At 34.6% G+C, this 15,994-nt stretch overlaps 1 protein-coding gene across 1 annotated transcript; it reads left to right on the top strand.

Moving 5' to 3' along the window:
• The first annotated feature begins 1,718 nt into the window (after positions 1 to 1,718).
• LOC149158291 (uncharacterized) lies at positions 1,719 to 6,085 on the top strand. Its single transcript, XM_089437733.1, has 2 exons — positions 1,719 to 1,922; positions 4,576 to 6,085. Exon 2 carries the CDS (start codon positions 4,597 to 4,599, stop codon positions 5,893 to 5,895), a length of 1,299 nt encoding a protein of 432 aa, XP_089293859.1. The 5' UTR covers positions 1,719 to 1,922; positions 4,576 to 4,596; the 3' UTR covers positions 5,896 to 6,085.
• Positions 6,086 to 15,994: the final 9,909 nt, after the last annotated feature.

Genomic DNA, 15,994 nt, shown 5'->3' with positions numbered 1-15,994 from the left:
ATAAAAACAGATCCCACTTGATAGACACGAAGATTTATCTTGATTTAATCAAGATATTAAACATTAACATTGGAGAAGAATCAACCGTTTGCATATTAAGAGATCTCTTCAAAAACTCAATTTCTTTTTTAGAGAAGAATATCATTAAAAAAAATTACAAGTTAAGAATACTAGGAAAAACGAGAGTGAAAGAATTTTATGTTTTTTCTTTTGGCTCAAACATTGTATTTGAGAAGAATCAAAAGTTTGCATATCTAGATATTTGATCTTATTTTGAAAAGAATCAAAGGTTTGCATATCTAGAGATTTGATCTCATTGAGTATACTCGAGTTGAGATGGATCTAATAACATGATTACCATGGATCAATAGCATGGGTTCCCCATTCCATGGGCTATTTCAATTATTATTATTATTATTATTATTATTTTATTGGTTATTTTTTATTTCCATCTTTTTTTAGCAAACTACATTAAGTTAATTTTTTTTATTTAATTTTATTTTCATTTTTATGTAATTAGATGTAGTCAAAATGTTGAACATTAAATCTTTAGTGCTACTTTTTGGAATCTTTTCTGATGGTTTTTTCTAGTGCACGAATTGATTGAAATCACGTTTGATGGGTAATCTCTCCACAATCTAAGTTCACTAGGGGTTTTGAAGGTTCTTAACCCATATATACACTAAAAAAAGCAATTTCAATAACACAAATGAAGATTTCACCTCAAATTTTTGGACGAGTCCAAAAGGTCCCACTAGAGATAACTCTTTGGTTGGAGCCTCTCAAAGCAATTATTAATTTTTATTTAATTTTTAATTTATTTAATTTGACTAAGTCAAAATAATTTTATTAATAACTATAATTATTTATTTTTGTTTTCATGAGCTAGTTTAGCTCACTACACGTCACCCCTTAGGGTTGATCTAGAGAGATATTCCTTGGAAAAAAAATATAAAATAATAATATTTAAATTTAAATTCTTAAAGCGCTAAATAACCACACCTATGAACATAAGAATCTCTTCCAAAACTTATTTTGTCCTCATAACTAGCCTACATCTAGTTTGTAACTCTAGAGTTTTGATCCCTCTCAAAACTTGATAGATCTAGATTTAATGTAGATTTAAATTGATGTAATTAATACAAATTAATCACTAGGACCCTCCTAACTCTCTAGGATGGTTTAATTATTAGCCTTTACATAGGCCACCCTACAGAAGAAAACCATAACAAAAACAACAAGTTAAGAATATTATGGGAAAAAATCATAGGCCAAAGAATTTTAATTTTTTTATTTTGTTTTATGTTGACTTAGTCAAATGTTAAACATTACACCATCCTAGAAGAAGCAAAAAAGTGTACATCTAAAAGTTTGATCACACTTCATAGATCTAGATCTAAAAACATGAATAACATGGACCAATACCATAAGTTGTCAATACACAAACCATTTTTATTTTTTATTATCTTAATTATATAAAATAATTTTTGTTTTCATATTTTTATTTTAAATAGGGTTAAAACATCTTAAAACAATTATTAATTTTTTTGTTTTAATTTTAATTTTATTTAAATTTAAAACTTTTTATTAAAAACTATAATTATTTACTTTAATTTATATCTACTCTGACCCAATAAAAAATTTACATATATATTTCTCTGAAATTTTTAATTCGACGATTAGTATAAATACCAAAAGTCATCTACCATTCGGATCCCAGTTGCGGACATCTGGAGAGAATTCGCTCTCATGCCCAGAAGCTGCAGGAAAGCGAAAGCGAGAATGAACCATTTCCTTGGGTGACTTCGAAGCGATTTGTTTAAAACGAAAGAACCACCGCACCATTGGACTCCGGTTTGTATATCTGCACTTTGCTGCATCAAATTGGCAAAGATTTATTTCGAGAAATTGGATCCAGCCAGGTTGGTATTAAGTATCCCTTTAGCTATTTTTCAGATTATATTAATTTCAGGTTTTTCTTTCATAATGAACCATTTCCTTGGGTGACTTCGAAGCGATTTGTTTAAAACGAAAGAACCACGGCACCATTGGACTCTGGTTTGTATATCTGCACTTTGCTGCATCAAATTAGTAAAGATGTAGAAACCCCTATATTTAGAAACCCTTACGGGGTCATCTGTGTGGTCAATTTGTGTGGTCAAAATCACCTGCATTTATATGGTCAAAATCACACTGGCATCCCACACCCAGATCCCCTAACACATAGCCACAACCTTTTGATGTTTGAAGTTATTTGTTTAAAACCAAAGAGTCACATAAGCATTTTACTGTGATTTGTATGTCTTTACTTAGCTGCATCAAATTATCAAAGCTTTAGTTTCAGAGAAATTATTAGACCAGAAATTTGATCCATCAGTTATTAGCGAGGGGACTCTGGTTTGCTGCATCAAATTGCAAAGATTTAGTTGGGAGAAATTGGATCCAGCCAGGTTGGTATTAATTATTTATTATTTTAATTTTAGTTTATGGATTTTTTAGGGTGAAGATTTAACATTTAAATATTTTTGGGTCATTATAGTCATTAGTCCTACGTTTTAGAGTTTTATATATCAAGGGTTTTCTTTTTTTGGAAATTGTCTTTTTTCTATGGCAGTTGTCTATAACTCGACTTTTTGAAAGCCTTTCTAGTGGGTTTTTCGGGTCGAAATCCGGCAGGAATTTATTGGAATCGCAAGTTTGATAGCTAGTTTCTGCACAATGAAAGCGTCCCAGGGGTTTTCGAGGGTGCTGAATCCAAATATGCAGTTAAAAAACCATTTTAACTGCAACAAATCAAGATTTAACCTCAATTTCTTGGAATCGCAAGTTTGATAGCTAGTTTCTGCACAATGAAAGCGTCCCAGGGGTTTTCGAGGGTGTTGAATCCAAATATGCAGTTAAAAAACCATTTTAACTGCAAAAACCATTTTAACTGCAACAAATCAAGATTTAACCTCAATTTCTTCCGCGGGATTGGTCACCGGAATCTCCAAAAAGTCGCATTATAGACAACTCTTTTCTATGTGGTTTGACCTATGTGTGTAGAAACCCCCATATCTATGTGGTCAAAATCACTTGCATCTATGTGGTCAAAATCACCTTGGCATCCCACACCCAGATCCCCTAGCACACAACCACAAACTCCTTTGATGTTTGAAGTTATTTGTTTAAAACCAAAGAGCCACATAAGCATTCTACTGTGATTTGTATATCTGCACTTAGCTGCATCAATTTATCAATACTTCAGTTTAGGAGAAATTATTAGACCACCTTCTATCAGCCAGGTTGGTATTGAGTATTCTCTTACCTGCATTTCTCTGTTTTTCTAATTTCTATGGTTTAAGACTATGAATCGTATATCACCTATTTTATTTTAGGAGACACATTTGATTAGTTTTATGTGTTAAATTTTTATTTTATTAAAGATATTTGTCTTTATAGGCAGGTTTTAAGTTTTATTTTATTAGAAACATCTAATAAGTCATATATGTTTTATGGTTTTATTTTATGGAAAGCATTTTATGCTTGAAATATTGTGTTTAATGCAAGTCAGATCTTTTAGTATTTTTTCTTGGGCTTCACACTTTGGAGTTGTAAGTTTTAGGGTTTTATTTTTTGAGAAACATCTAATGAGGCTTATATTTTTAGGGTTTTATTCTTGAAAGATATTTTAGAGGTTTTCCTGTTTTCAAATATAATAATAAATTTTAAGGTTTTATTTTATGGAAAACATGTCATGTTTGAAATTTTATGTTTCAGCTAAGTTAGATCCTCTCTTATTTGTTTCAAGTCATTTTATTTAAATTTGACAACAAAAATATTATTTATATTTTTTATTAGATAGGTGGGAAGACCCTAAGGTAGGTGAGTTAGATCAGTAGGTGGAGCAACACCAGAAAAAGATTTCAATCCATGAATCAGGGCTCTCAAATACTACCGAGTTAGCTGGATTATCTTACATCCAAAAATTGAGCCAAACTATGGTCTTGCTTCCTTTGGTGAACAAGTATAGGGATAAGCATCAGGTCTAGTTCTATCTTCAAAGTGGTTAACTAGAAGGTGGAAGCATTATAGGTCTATTTCTAGTAGGCCAGTGGGTTCAACTTCTTGAAGTACTTCCCCTAAGACTAACCAAACTATTTGGGGTGTTGTTGGGGCTTGATCCATCTTCCATCGATGTAGCTAACTTGGTGAACAAGTATAACGATAAGCATCAAAGTCTAGTTCTATCTTTAGGTGGTTAACTAAAAGGTGAAAGCATTATAAGTCTATTTCTAGTTGATTGGTGGATTCAACTTCCTGAAGTCCTCCTAGAAACTAACCAAATTTATAATAAATTTCTATTAATTTAATTATATTTACTTATAAATTTAAATATAACATATTATAAAGTAAGAAAATTATTTATCATTCCATTGTATGTAACATTTAGATATATTTTAAAATATTTAAATATCATGTAAAAAAATTTCCTAAATCAGTGACGTTGTTTCTCTTGTGGAGCTTTTATTCAGAATTAGTGTGACTTACATAAATCGATGACTTTTGGTGATTCAATGTTATTTTTTTTATTAGGTACCAGGCAGTAATACAATCATGGAGGACTTTGACTGCCAATGCGAAGTCCAAAAATTGAGTAATGATGCGATGTTAAGTGAGAAAAAGATTGACAAAGACCTAGGCAATCCACAGCTTGAAGTTGAAATTGATAGATGTGAAGAACCTCCTATCCTACCACATCAGACTCCCAAGAAACTGCGAGAAGGTGAATCTACACAATGCATGTTCGAACGCCTCCCTGAAGCCATCGTGCATGATATTTTTTCTAGGTTACCAATCGTGGATCTCCTGATAGCTGCCAAAACGTGCTCAGCGTGGCATCGCATGATCTCTTCCTGCAATATCTTTCAAGAGTTATACGACCAGAGAAACCAAGAATCCGGGATTGTACTGGGCTGCCCGACTCAGAAAACCAACCAATCTTGCCTTTTCCACATCAATTCTAATAGATGGTACTTTCCGCAAGGTGAGTGTCAACCTGTTAGATGGTTTCTCCAGGGAGCTGTGGACGGGCTGATGCTTTTTGTGAGCAGAGAAGGGAAGTTGGCGGTGGTTAATCCATTGACAAAGCAACACCGACTCCTGCCCGATACAATGGTGAACTCGAGCCTTAGTCTGGAGTCGTGTCTGATGAAAAAATCATGGTGCTGTGTAACCACTCCTCTGCAGATGCGGCCGTGTATCAACATAGTAGTTGACCCGGCAGATCAAAAGAAATTTAAAGTGATGGTGTGTGGAGAGCTAATAACTGAGCAGGTACACGTCCTCGTCTACAGCTCTGCGACAGATAAATGGAGCACAAAGCTCTGTTCTGATATATGCTATACTTTCTTCAGGAAGAGACTACTTTCGATAGTAGATGGCAACACCATCTACTTTAACCCAAAGTATGATCATCAGTTGATGATTTACAACACACAATATGGTAGGTTTCTCCATCACCGAGCATATACGCTTGGGTTCAGTCCGATCTCCGATTATGCAGGCCTGCCTATTGGGATTTTCACGTACAGGAACCGACTACATCTGTTGGCTTTCGTGTCCGGCAGCGATCGTAATGCTGTGGGGTTATGGCACCTACATCGCCTCGGACGACGTTGGGATCTTGTGACTAAACACACCTTACAATTTTCATCATTTGATGGTGATGCTGTGGCAGGGTACGACGGAATGGACTGCGTCACAATTATTCCGAGTACGGGATCGGTGGTAGCGCTGAATTTGGATAGCAAAGAGTGGAGGATGATTTCTTCAGCTCCAACTTCTGCTAGGATTGCTCCTCGTCAATACCTGTCCGCATTTCATATGAAATTTAAATTTTCCACTGCCATATAAATCCATGCATTGTTGGGATACTTCTAAAATAATGTTGGGATTCAGTTTGTATTGGATTTGATTTCTGTGTTAGGGTGAAATCTTTGGACTTAAAGAACTCTGTTTGTATCGGATTTGATTTCCGTGTAGTGTGAAATCTTTGGACTTAAACGACTCTTTTTATATCATATGGATTCATTAAATATTTAAATTAGTACAACATGGATTTGATTTTTTCTTTTGACAGCTGAGTTTTTCAATAGATCAAGAGAACGATATGGATAGTCAATCAATAAGTTCTGCAGTTCATTTACCTTTCGATGAAGTAACCACTCCTTTATGTTCTGCAGATTGTTCCCATTTATTTTGAGAATGATCTTGAATTTGATGAAATGGAACAAGGAGTAGCATCTAGAGATCGTGGTTACCCTTCCATGCTATTCAACAAAAGCAATTTTTCCATGCTCTCAACGACTTTTTTGTATTACTGTTCGAATCATTAGAGGAAATGAGTGTTACAGTTTTCATGGTTAAAGGAGATATTTATTACTGTTCGAATCATTAGAGGAAATGAGTGTTACAGTTTTCATGGTTAAAGGAGATATTTTGACATGGTATGATGGGTTGTCTTTTTTCTTTTGTTTGAGAAGAGTGAAAGAGGAAACCAATTAAGTAACCATATGATGTAATGGTTACATTGGCGTTTTTGTATCACTTGATAAAGAATCTTTTGTTTCAGTTTAGTAGGTAGGTGTGATGAATAAGTTCAATAATATGAGAATCCTTTTCATAAGAGCATGTTTTCAAATTGCAGTATTGGTTGTTTTCAACTTTAGTTTTAACCATTTACCAGTTTGATTTTGAGTAGAGAATTTTTCATAAGAGCATGTTTTCAAATTGCAGTATTGGTTGTTTTCAACTTTAGTTTTAACCATTTACCAGTTTGATTTTGAGTAGAGAATTTTACAGTACACTTTGTAGTGTGTAGCAGTGTGGTACAGTAGTTGCAGGGTTACTAGTTATGAGGTGCACAATGGATCAAGCCTCTAGTCTATGGGGTTCTTGCTTCCATTTATGATTGACAACATCCTCTTTGAGCTAGTTGTTATCACATTAACTATGTTTTTAAAAAATTTCAGAAAATGATGACAGTCCACATTTTATTTGTAATAAACAAGGAAATTGTTGTGAGTGAGATCATCAACTTATTGATGGTTTCACAATTTTTCTTTAGAATAATTCACTGAAAATGGTGTTATCAACATTTATCATCTGTAGAAAAATGATTAACAAAAAAAAGTTGACAACAGACTTATCAACATTTTTCTGTAAAAATGGTCAGTTAAAAGACTCTTTTTCATGTACCACAGTAATTTAGGGAATGGTTTCTAGACAAATGAAAATGAATTTTACTAAACGAAAAGAATTTTTTGTCCACAACTAACCCATTTAGAAAAACATATCTCATTTCTAACAACTATCATGGGTTTTTATTTTTTAAGGGATCACTGGACCTATTTTTTAGGATTTTGTGAGGAAAAAGTTCATGGACACTTGTTGACTTGGATGCCACCACACCAAATTGGACATGTTGATCCTTATCTCCAACCATGACTTCAACAACAACATGATCTTTAGATTCAAATAGGACTGAGAAGTTTTCTATATGCATGTATTTGATAAATTTGGTTACTATTTTTAGATTTTGTAATTAAGTTTTGCTAAAAACTTATTTTAGTTTTGGCAGTCTTTCCTATAAAGAAAATTTATGAAGAATGACGAAGGGTTGGAATTTTACCAAAAAGTATATTTTCACTTTTGGTATATTTGAGGAACCTTTAATATATTTGCATTTTTAATGAGCAATTTGTATGAAAGTCATGTGGTGTAGTTCAGTGTCAATTTTCCTCTTTGTAATACAAGCTTTCTTCCATGTCTGAAAATGTTAGTTTCTAAGATTGGATTTCATTTATGCTCCTTTCTTGTATTATGATGCATTAGTGTTTGTTATTTCATTCAACTATAAACTCTGACTCATTTCTTTTTTCTTCTTCCAAATTCTCAAACAGTCAGGATTTTTTGCTATCATGTTTTCTATAGTTTTTATAGTAGTTACAGGGTTACTAGTTATGAGGTGCACAATGGATCAAGCCTCTAGTCTATGGGGTTCTTGCTTCCATTTATGATTGAAAACATCCTGGTTGAGCTAGTTGTTATCACATTAACTAGGTTTTTAAAAAAATTCAGAAAATGATGACAGTAGTGAGTCCACATTTTATTTGTAATAAACAAGGAAATTGTTGTGAGTGAGATCATCAACTTATTGATGGTTTCACAAATTTTCTTTAGAATAATTCACTGAAAATGGTGTTATCAACATTTATCATCTGTAGAAAAATGATTAACAAAAAAATGTTCACAACATGCTTATCAACATTTTTCTGTAAAAATGGCTAGTTAAAAGACTATGTTTCCATGTACCACAGTGATTTAGGGAATGGTTTCTAGACAAATGAAAATGAATTTTACTAAACAAAAAGAATTTTTTGTCCACAACTAACCCATTTAGAAAAGCATACCTCCGTTTTATAACAACTATCATGGGTTTGTATTTTTTAAGGGATCACTGGACCTTTTTTTAGGATTTTGTGAGGAAAAAGTTCATGGAAACTTGTTGACTTGGATGCCACCACACCAAATTCAACATGTTGATCCTTATCTCCAACCATGACTCCAACAACAACATGATCTTTAGATTCAGATAGGATTGGGAAGTTTTCTATAGCATGTATTTGATAAATTATGTTACTATTTTTAGATTTTGTAATTAAGTTTTGCTAGAAACTTGTTTTAGTTTTGGCAGTCTTTCCTATAAAGAAAATTTATGAAGAATGACTAAGATTTGGAATTTTATCAAAAAATATATTTTCACTTTTGGTATATTTGAGGAGCCTTTAATATATTTGCATTTTTAATGAGAAATTTGTATGAAAGTCATGTGGTGTAGTTCCGTGTCAATTTTCCTCTTTGTAATACAAGCTTTCATCCATGTCTCAAAATGTTAGTTTCTAAGATTGGATTTCAGTTATGCTCCTTTCTTGTATTATCATCCATTAGTGTTTGTTATTTCATTCAACTATAAACTCTCACTCATTTCTTTTCTCTTCTTCAAAATTCTCAAACAGAAAGGATTTTTTGCTATCATACTTTTTATAGTTTTCTCATTGGATCTGTAGCTTTACTTATTTAGAGCTAGACTCCATGGCCAATGGTGAGCCACCACACTCAATTGTAAAAACCTACTACGCTCACCAAAGTATTTTATTTTTACAAGAGATCCCTCTCGATGTTGAATAGCCAAATTTCAACATAAAAGAGGATTGAGGTTACCTTAGGGTTATCTCTGCATCCAAGGTTTTCCCAAAGTGATAACAGAATAAATATTGAAGAAATAAAATTCAACTCATCCATTCCACTTTGATTAATTTTTTTGCAATATTGAAAAAAAAATTATGTTATTAGTCATTATTCTCGAGGGGTTTATAGTGACTTTAAAGGGTTGGAACATTCATCTAAATCCTGTTTTGCATTACCATACTCCTCTTGGACACCACATACTTCTCTCAAGTCTCGCCACTGAGATCATCTTTTCATGGTCAATGAAGGACATCGTGGGCATGAATTTTTGTACAAGATTGGCCTTTGAGAGGTGTTAAGCTTATCAAAATGCCTCACACATCCTTCCTCTAGCATCCACTACCTTCATAACGCCTTCCTTTCCATTATAAGTATCTTGGATACAATATTGTAGCAGAATGAGGCAATCCTATATTAAAACAAGGTTTCTTGTATCAACTTGTAATAGTTGTATACCATTGCCCAAACCGAGCCAAATTTTCTCTCGTTCTTGGCTTTTGCATTTTGAGATTGCATAATGATTCCCAACCTTTGAATCCATGATTGGGGAGACCCAAGAACAACTCTAGACCCATCCTTCATCAACTGCAAGGACAAGACAACAAATAGAGCTAGAAAGCAAATTTTGAGATTTGAGTCATAATGAGTATTCTCTTATGCAATGACTAATGATGATCCTGATAAGGTTAAATTCATCTTACACTTAGTGACAAGAAGGTAAAATATTAAACGCAAATAGATTAGACTTAGTTTTTGAATTTCCTAGTTATGTGTTGTAGACTAAATTTCTTCTTTCCAAATAATTTGTAATTAAATTGATGATTTACATTATGCAAGTAGAGTGATCATTTGATTGGTTTGCAAGTAGAGTAGCATGGTTTATTTATGAAACTAGTCTAGTGTTTCTATTTCCTATAGTTATAATTAGTCTCTTCACCTAATGTATGCCACTTTCATTTATGCAATTAGGCTAAAAAAAAGAGAAAGAGATAAAACTTCAAAAAACTAGGGCTATCTATTTCATGCCTCGTAGGAGTAGGGATAGTCAAGGGAAATTCCTACCAAAAATCCCACCCCATCGAGTATCCAACCATATTTCTTCTTTGGTGACTCTGAAATTCCTTCTCTGAGTATAGGGGAGTTAGAAAACCCTTTAGGTGAGGAACGTGGAATTTTTTAGGAACCTATAGGGGAATAAGAGCCCACCTCACTACCCAAACCATGGCTCAAAACAAAGAAAATGAGATATTTCATATTCGAGAAAACAATGGGGGACCCAAAATGAAGAATATAAGCGTTGCTTCCCTTCCCTATTTCTGTGGCCTAACTTGTGAGGAACCCGACACCTTCATAATTGAATTTCTTATTTTATGAAGGACCTATGACTATACCTATGATTAACAAAAGATGAAGTTGTTTGCATCCACCTTCAAAGTTGCAGCCTTGCACTAATTTATGGGCTTACCCGGAGGAAACATCACTACATGGACCCATGTTCAAGAAGACTTTAATGAAAATTATATATATTACTATAGGTCCAAAAAAAGAAAGGAATAAATATTTAGGATGACCCTAGGACCAAATGAATCTTTAGAGGAATATGAGGAAAGATTCCAACTCAATATAGGAGGACTAACTGTACCTTTGACCCTAAGTCACTCAACCTAGATATTATTTAAGGGATTGGGGAGGATGTAATAGCGACCCTTACCATGTTGTCTAGAGGAGACATCTACCAAATTCCTTATGATGAAATCAAGATAGTATTAAGGAATCATTCTAGGGTTACTAGGAAAAAAGGTAGGTCTACCTAGGGACTAGTCAGTTCATCTCCCTCTAGATCAACTGTCAAACATGAGATAGGTAGTATGTTGGAGGATTTCAAAAGTGAAATGTTGCACAAATTTTCCCTACAGATGGAAACTTTGTAGATTAAAAGGAATCAAGACGAAGTGGAAAGGAAACTAGTTATCTATTACCCTAGATGCATTAAGATACATCCTAGAAATCAATGCCAATTGAATGTCATAAAAGCATGCTTTGTATGTGAGGAAAACCATGCAACCAAAAAATGTCGCTCTCTAATAGGCCTGAAATTTGTGTACCAAGGGGAAAAATTTTGTTCTAATCAAATCTTCTTCATTAAGGAAAGGATGCCACAAGGTCCTTGACCATATCAATAGGGCATGGAAGGTACATATTATCGTCTTTACCATACAATTCAGAATGCACCTTTCGAGCCTTATTACCCTTCCACTCATCCATAAAGGCCCATACCCTCTACTTGGCCTTATACCCCTCAATATCCTCCTCAACCTACCAACCCTTCTTTCTAGTCATGTCCACCTCAATCTATTTAATGGGGAAACTCCTCACAACGATGGAGGCCTCAAACAACCCATCATCCTTCCTTAATACCTCCCCCTCAACCTCACCCTCACCATAACCCACCTCAGGAACCTCAAATGCCTACCCAACCCAATCTAAACCTGAATAATAATCACGCACAACAAGTTTACAGTGTGGAGGCATATTATCCTTCTTATGCTGTCGAAATCCAATAGATCAACCTTCAATTTGGGAAGGTACTTCTTGATTCCCACCCACCTTTCCCACCTGAAGAGATTGACGAAGAGAAGGAAGCAAGTTCCCCTAAATCCAATACACTTCTTTATCATGAAAGGTTGGTCCACCCTAAACATCACACCTCGGAAGAGGCTAAAGTTTTGGGATAATTAAATAACTCGCATGTTAAAATACCTCTTCTCCAGGACATCAAATATGTCCCCATTTATAATAGGCTTATCAAGGAAGAGTGTTTTAAAAGGAGTAGGAGAAGAAGAAGAGATATCCACACTATCAATGTTGTTTGGAAGTTGTCTTATCTAGTGCTTGGGAGGGTAAGCTCCCAAAAATACTTGGATCTTCATAGACCAGTAGTGAATGTGCACATAGATAGAATTATGGTCCCTAATACCTTGATTTAATTTGGGGCTTTAATCATTGTGATGACTAATGAAACCATGTTGAAGCAAAACCTCCAAGGGGGCTTGAGGAATACCACTATAGTGGTGCAGCTTGCAGATAGATCCATAATAGCTCCTGAGGGAGTTATTTAGGATGTGATGGCCTTCATTGACTCTTGGAAGTACCCAACTGATTTCCTTGTCCAAAAACCCAAGGCCGAGTTTAATGGTTACCCTCTCATCCTAGGAAGACCTTGGTTATCCACTAATGATGCCTACATTAGTTGCAAGGTTGGGAACATGACCATTAAGAATGGGCATCTATCAAAAACAAGTTGTGTTGTATCCTCCTTCTTAACCTTCTATTGAGCATGACTTTTCGTTGTGGTTAGTGAATATTGATGAGGATAATTTATCACACATTCACCTACCTGATACTAGACATTGTTGTAGGAGGGAGCTAAGTGACGAAGATGACCTTATTGACCATATATTACAAAATCATCCTCCCACTATCATTCCAGTTGATGAACTTATGCAATAATATGAGAGTAACCCATGGAATGATCTGTGATCTATTGACCTATCTCTATACCTTGCTAAGTGTTTTGAAGTTATCCCATCTAGAAATCTAAAGATCAACTCCTCTCTCTTAGCTGAGTAGGAAGAAAATTATGCAATTTTCTGAGGCAACACCCAAATTGTTTTGCTTAGGACTATAATGAGATTAAAGGTGTGCATTCCTTAGTTTATACTCATCATATCCACTTCAAATAGGGATGTAAGCCTATGCGTCAACCACAAAGAAGGATGAATCCAACTCTTAATGACATTGTAAATGAGGAATTACAAAATATATTGGATGCAACATTTATATGCCCCATTTTAGATAGTGAGTCGGTGTCCCCCATCTTTATGGTCCCCAAGAAAAATGGGAAGTCGAGGATCTTTGTTGATTGTCGAGAACTTAACAAGGCTATACAAAAGGAGCACTTCCCTTTACCTTTTATTGAGGAAGTCATAGATGGCCTTGCAAGGAAGAGATTGTTTTACTTCCTAAATGGATTTAGTTGGTACAACCAAATATAGATCAGCCCTAAGGACCAAGACAAGACCACATTCACATGTCAATGGGATAATTTTAGTTATAGGGTCCTTCCATTCAGTTTGTTCAATGACCCTGCCACCCTTTGGAGGGAAGTTATGAGTATCTTGATTGACCTTGTCCATGACATTGTTGAGATATACATTAATGACTTCACCCCTTATGGTTGTGAATTCCAGGAAGATATTTCTAACCTATGTAAAGTCTTAAACAAATGAATTGAGATGAATCTCTCATTAAGTCCTAAGAAATGTGAATTTTTTATGAATGCATGGATTTTCGTAGGTCATTTGATATCTAAGGAGAGGATACAAGTTTATCCCAACAAAGTTTCCAACATTAAAAGGATCCATATCCCTAAAAACCAAAGAGATGCTAGAAGGTGCCTTGGATTGGCTAGGTACTATAAAAGCTTCATTAAGGACTTTAGTAACTTCACTTCACCCTTATTTGGACTATTGGCTAAAGATTCAAACTTTTGCTAGATAGATAAATTTCAAGAGGCCTTTTAAGTGTTGTAGGAGAGGTTGACCTCTCCACTTATCATTAGGGGTCCCAATTGGGAATTCAATTTCCATATCCACACAAATGTATCAGGTAAAGTTGTAGGAGAATGCTTAGGACAAGTGGAAGACAAATTTCCCTATGTTATCTACTTCATCACTAAGACCATTTCTAAAGTAAATCTAAATTAGATAGATATTTAAAAATCGCTTCTCACTCTAGTACACTCTTTGAACAAGTTTAGGCACTACATTACTTGATATCGAACATTTTTCCACATTGATAATGTAGCCATTAATTATTTAGTGAATAATATTGATGTTAATGCTAGGATAATTAGTTGGTTGATATTATTGAAACAATTTGATTGAACTATTATTTACAAACTAGGGAAAGAGAATGTGGTTTCCTACAGGGAATGAGGATATGGTAGATGATCAAATTCTAGATGGACAACTCTTTTCCATGTTGGTGTTATCTCCTTCATTTAGGGATATAGAAAATGACAATGTTTCTCAGAGATTACCCCTTAATCTATCATTGAGGGAGAAGAGAAATATTATTAGGAAGAGTGCCTCATTAAATTAGATTGAGAGAAATATTTTCAAGTTGGGGAAAGACCCGATTTTGAGAATATGTGTAAGAGAGGAGGAGGTATTTGACATCATCTTAGCGTGTCATGGTGGACCTTGTGGAGGCCACTTTGCTTCTAAGAGGCAAACCTTAAAAGTTCTACAAGTTGGTTACTACTGGAAAACTTTACATCAGGATGCTAGGAGGTACACCATCAGATGTTATCAGTGCCAAAGTATGGGAAATCCCACACCTAAGGATGAAATGCCCCTACATCCTCAAGTGACCTGAGAGCCATTTGCGAAATCGGGTATTGAATTAATTTCTCGCATTGATCCCCCATCAGGATAAAAGAAGTATATCATTATGTACATTCATTACCTAACTAAATGGGTTGAGGAAAATGCAGTAAAGGAAACAACCGAGTAGATGGTGGCTGAATTTTTGAGGGAGAGTACCTTCTACAAGTTTGATTTTCTAAGGGAGTTGGTCATCGATCAAGGGACACAATTCACATCAAATCTAATTAGAGACATCATTAACCAGTAACATATCAAGCATAGGACATCCAATGCCTATCACTTGAAGGTAAATTGAAAGTGGAGGTAACAAACAAAGCCTTGGAGAAAACTTTGACTGAGGTTGTTAGTAGCAGCAAAAATTACTAGGCAGGCAGACTTACAAAATCCACTTGGGCTTGCAATACCACTTGGAAGACCACCACTATATTTACCCCATTTGAATTAATATATGGAAAGAAAGACCTATTTTCCATTGAATTTGAATACAATACTCTAATGAAGGAAGCTTAGTTAGACTTAGACCTCACTACAATAAACTGAGGGAGGGTTCTCCAGCTCAATGGTTAGATGAATTCAGATTACAATCTCTCCTAAACATTAATGTGGTTCAACTACAAAGGAATATTTGGCATGAAAATCACATTAGGTAAAATGATTTTCAATAAGGTGATTGAGCCTTGTTGTATGATTCATGTTTCAATAATTTCAAAGGAAAATTAATGACAAGATGGTTGGGCACTTATTGAGTGGAAAAATGTCATGAGAATGGGTCTATAAAAATGAGAACAATCGATGAGGTCGGTTTGCCCTTGATTGTCAATGGTTATCGATTAAAACTGTAAAAAATACATTTTTCCAAAGAGGTGTGTATTAGTTCAATTGGAAAGGAGCTGAATGTGATTTGGAGGTTCATATCCCTTAGTACACAAAGCTTCTAACTAGGAAAAAAAAAATTACAAGAAAGGGCTTATATGAAAACCTCCATGAAGAATCTAAGGAAAACTTTAGGGTTGAAAACCTCTATGAGGAAACTTAAGAGAAAAAAAGAATGAAAATATCCCCAGATGAAAACCCTCTCTGAGGCACTTGGTGTGGGCATGTAGATTAAAACCTCTGCAGACGTAGTTTGCATGCCTCAAAAAGCAAGGAAGAATTTTTTTTTAATAAAAAAACAATGAAGAGTCCTTCAATTTTGCTAACATATTTCTTTCGTAGGACTCGAGAGAGTCAAGGGGACACTAGTTCAAGGAAGA

This window comes from Pinus tabuliformis, chromosome 5_2 (genome assembly GCF_031772625.1).
Source record: "Pinus tabuliformis cultivar Carrire ecotype Pingquan chromosome 5_2, CPIR1, whole genome shotgun sequence".
Classification (NCBI taxonomy): Eukaryota; Viridiplantae; Streptophyta; class Pinopsida; order Pinales; family Pinaceae; genus Pinus; species Pinus tabuliformis.
Note: the sequence above shows the minus strand (reverse complement) of the source record. Positions and strands in the feature narration are given on the sequence as shown.